The sequence below is a fragment of the Eimeria necatrix genome, genomic scaffold (assembly GCF_000499385.1).
Source record: "Eimeria necatrix Houghton genomic scaffold, Enh_scaff2269, whole genome shotgun sequence".
Lineage (NCBI taxonomy): Eukaryota > Apicomplexa > Conoidasida > Eucoccidiorida > Eimeriidae > Eimeria > Eimeria necatrix.
Genome location: NW_013652865.1, coordinates 1 through 2,884, shown reverse-complemented (window position 1 = coordinate 2,884; position 2,884 = coordinate 1). Strand labels below are relative to the sequence as shown.

Sequence of the window (2,884 nt, the reverse complement as noted above, 5' to 3'; positions counted from 1 at the left end):
CTAAACCCTAAACCCTAAACCCTAAACCCTAAACCCTAAACCCTAAACCCTAGGCCCTAAACCCTAAACCCTACGCGCTGTGAGGGCATAGGGTTTGGGTTTGCGCGCGATGATTTGCTCCGGTGCGAGGGCTAGTTCCAAACCCTAAACCCTAAACCCTAAACCCTAAACCCTAAACCCTAAACCCTAAACCCTAAACCCTAAACCCTTGCCTTTGAAGTCCCTCAGAGACCGCAGATGAGATGCCACGCTCCAGGATGGCCCCAAAGGCGGCAGCCATACACCCTGCTGCTGCTGCTGCTGCTGCTGCTGCTGCTGCTGCTGCTGCTGCTGCTGCTGCATCGCCTCTAGTGTGTCGCTGGCTAGCCGCTCTGCCTCGTCAATTGCATGCAGCAGCCGCTGCTGCTGCTGCTGCTGCTGCTGCTGCTGCTGCTGCTGGTGCACCTCCCAGTTGCTGCTGCTCTCGCATTCCGAGGCATCGTCCTTCGACCTGCTGCTGCTCCTGCTGCAGCTGCTGCTGCTGCTGCTCTTGCTGCTTCCGCTGCTGCTGCTTCTGCTGCTGCTGTTACTGCGGCCTCTGCTGCTGATCCTGCTGCACGCGCCATCTACCTGCTCAGCGCATTTGCTGCTGCTGCTGCTGCTGCTGCTGCTGCTGCTGCTGCTGCTGCTGCAGCTTTGAGTTTGCTGCTGATGGCTGCCGCAGCTGTCCTCCCGTTTGCTTCTGCTGCTGCTGGGGCTGCAGCCTCTGCTGCTGCTGCTGCTGCACTCGCCATCTCCCTGCTCAGCGCACTTGCTGCTGCTGCTGCTGCTGCTGCTGCTGCTGTTTTGAATTTGCTGCTGATGGCTGCTGCAGCTCTCCTCCCGCTCGCTTCTGCTGCTGCTGCGGCTGCAGATCCTGCTGACGCTGGGGCTGCACATTTTGCTGCTGCTGCTGCTGCTGCAGATTCTGCTGCTGCTGCGGCCACGGATTCTGCTGCTGCTGCGGCTGCAGATTCTGCTGCTGCTGCGGCTGATGCTGCTGATGGGCAGATCACTATGTGCACCTCTATCTGCTGCTGCTGCTGCTGCTGCTGCTTCTGCTGCTGCTGCTGCGCTTGCAGCTGCCTCTGTTGCTGCAGCGTTGCCTCTGGCGAATGAAGCCATTATGAAACTCCTGCTGCTGCTGCTGCTGCTGCTGCTACTGCTGCTACCGCTGCCGTTGCTGCTACTGTGGGCGATGCTGCTGCTGTGTGGCTGCTGCTGCTGCTGCTGCTGCTGCTTCCACGGCTGCTGCCGTTTCTGCTGCTGTCGCTGCCACCGCTGCTGCTGCTGTCGCAGCGACACTGCAGCTCCTGCTGCTGCTGCTGGTGCTGCAGCAGCAGCAGCAGCGAAGGCAGCAGCACCGGAGTGAGCGGGGATTCAAAGACACTGCAGCACTGGCGCTGCTGCTGCTGCCGCTGCTGCTGCCACTGCTGCTGCTGCTGCTGCTGTTGCTGCTGTTGCTGCTACTCGCGTGGCTGTAGTTGTTGCCACTAAGAGGATTACGGGCTCAGCTGCAGCCCCTGCTGCTGCTGCTGCTGTTGCTGCTGCTGCTGCTGCTGCTGCTGCTGCTGCTGTACATACACCGCGTCACTGTGCACAGGCAACCCCACTAACTTTCTTTTTGCTTTTATCTTTGAGGCAGCATTTTAAAAAGCTGTAGAAGATCTCTATTTGCTGCTGCTGCTGCTGCTGCCGGCATTGCTGCTGCTGCTGCTGCTAGCAGCAGCAGCTGCATGCGCTGCCGACAGCAGCAGCAGCAGCACAAGCAGCGGCAGCAAGAGTTGCAGCAGCAGCAACAGCAGCAGCAGCAGCAGCAGTCCCAATTTTCTCGTCAGCAGTTCTTTGTTCCAGTTCAGTAGAATCGCAGCAGCAGCAGCTCCGACAGCAGCAGCAGCAGCTCACAGTCGACGCAGCAGCAGCAGCAGAGGCAGCAGCAGCAGCAACAGCAGCAACTTAACCTTGTGAAATCTGCATGATCGAGGCCGTTCAAAGCAGCAACAGCAGCAGCAGCAGCAACAGCAGCAGCAGCAACAGCAGCAGCAGCAGCAGCAGCAGCAGCGAAGATGGCGAGCGGCACTCCCGTCATTCTCCGGGTGTACGACATTTCCAGAGGAATGTGAGGGTTTAGGGTTTAGGGTTTAGGGTTTAGGGCGTAAAGTCTAGGGTTTAGGGTTTACGATTTGTGTCCTGCGGTGCAGGGTTTAGGGTTTAGTGTTTAGGGTTTAGGGTTTAGGCCTTCTCGTTAGAAGTCTCCCTTGCAGGGTTTGAAAATCACTGCTTGGGGTTTGAGGTTTAGGGTTTGGGGTTTAGGGTTTGGGCTATGGGGCTAGGCGCCAGCAGTTTAGAGTCTAGGGTTTAGGGTTTAGGGTTTAGGGTTTAGGGTTTGGGGTTTGCAGGGCTGCGCGTTTGGCCCCGATGCTGCTGGGGCGTCCTATTGAAGGTGTTTGGCACAGTGGTTTGCAGATTAACAATTTGGAGTACTTTTACGGTAAACGAGGGAGGGTTTAGGGTTTAGGGTTTAGGGTTTAGGGTTTAGGGTTTAGGGTTTGGGGTTTGGGGTTTGGGGTTTGGAGTTTGGGGTGTTGGCGTTGGAGGTTGTGCCCCGCTGCTGCAGCAAGGGTTTTCTGCTGCTGCTGCTGCTGCTGCTGCTGCTGTTAGTACTTCTGCTGCTGCTGGCCCCGCTGCTGCTGCTCTCAGTTCTCCTCTTGCTGCGCTTGCTGCTGCTGCGTTTGCTGTTGCTGCTGCCTCTCCTCCCTCCGCCCCCGCCGCCGCTGCTGCTGCCGTGCCGCTGCCGCTGCTGCTACTGCTGCTGCTGCTGCTGCTGCTGCTGCTGCTGCTGCTGCTGCTGCTGCTGCTGCTGCTG

At 58.4% G+C, this 2,884-nt stretch overlaps 2 protein-coding genes across 2 annotated transcripts; both read right to left on the bottom strand.

Moving 5' to 3' along the window:
* Positions 1-186: 186 nt before the first annotated feature.
* On the bottom strand, positions 187-1,143 carry ENH_00030960 (hypothetical protein, conserved; the record flags this gene model as incomplete). The annotated part of the gene is made up of 1 exon (XM_013580153.1): positions 187-1,143. The coding sequence occupies one exon, from the start codon at positions 1,141-1,143 to the stop codon at positions 187-189; it is 957 nt and encodes a 318-aa protein (XP_013435607.1).
* A 1,571-nt stretch (positions 1,144-2,714) lies between these two features.
* ENH_00030950 (hypothetical protein) lies at positions 2,715-2,884 on the bottom strand (the record flags this gene model as incomplete). The annotated part of the gene is made up of 1 exon (XM_013580152.1): positions 2,715-2,884. A coding segment is annotated over one exon (170 nt), but the record flags the coding sequence as incomplete, so codon positions are not given.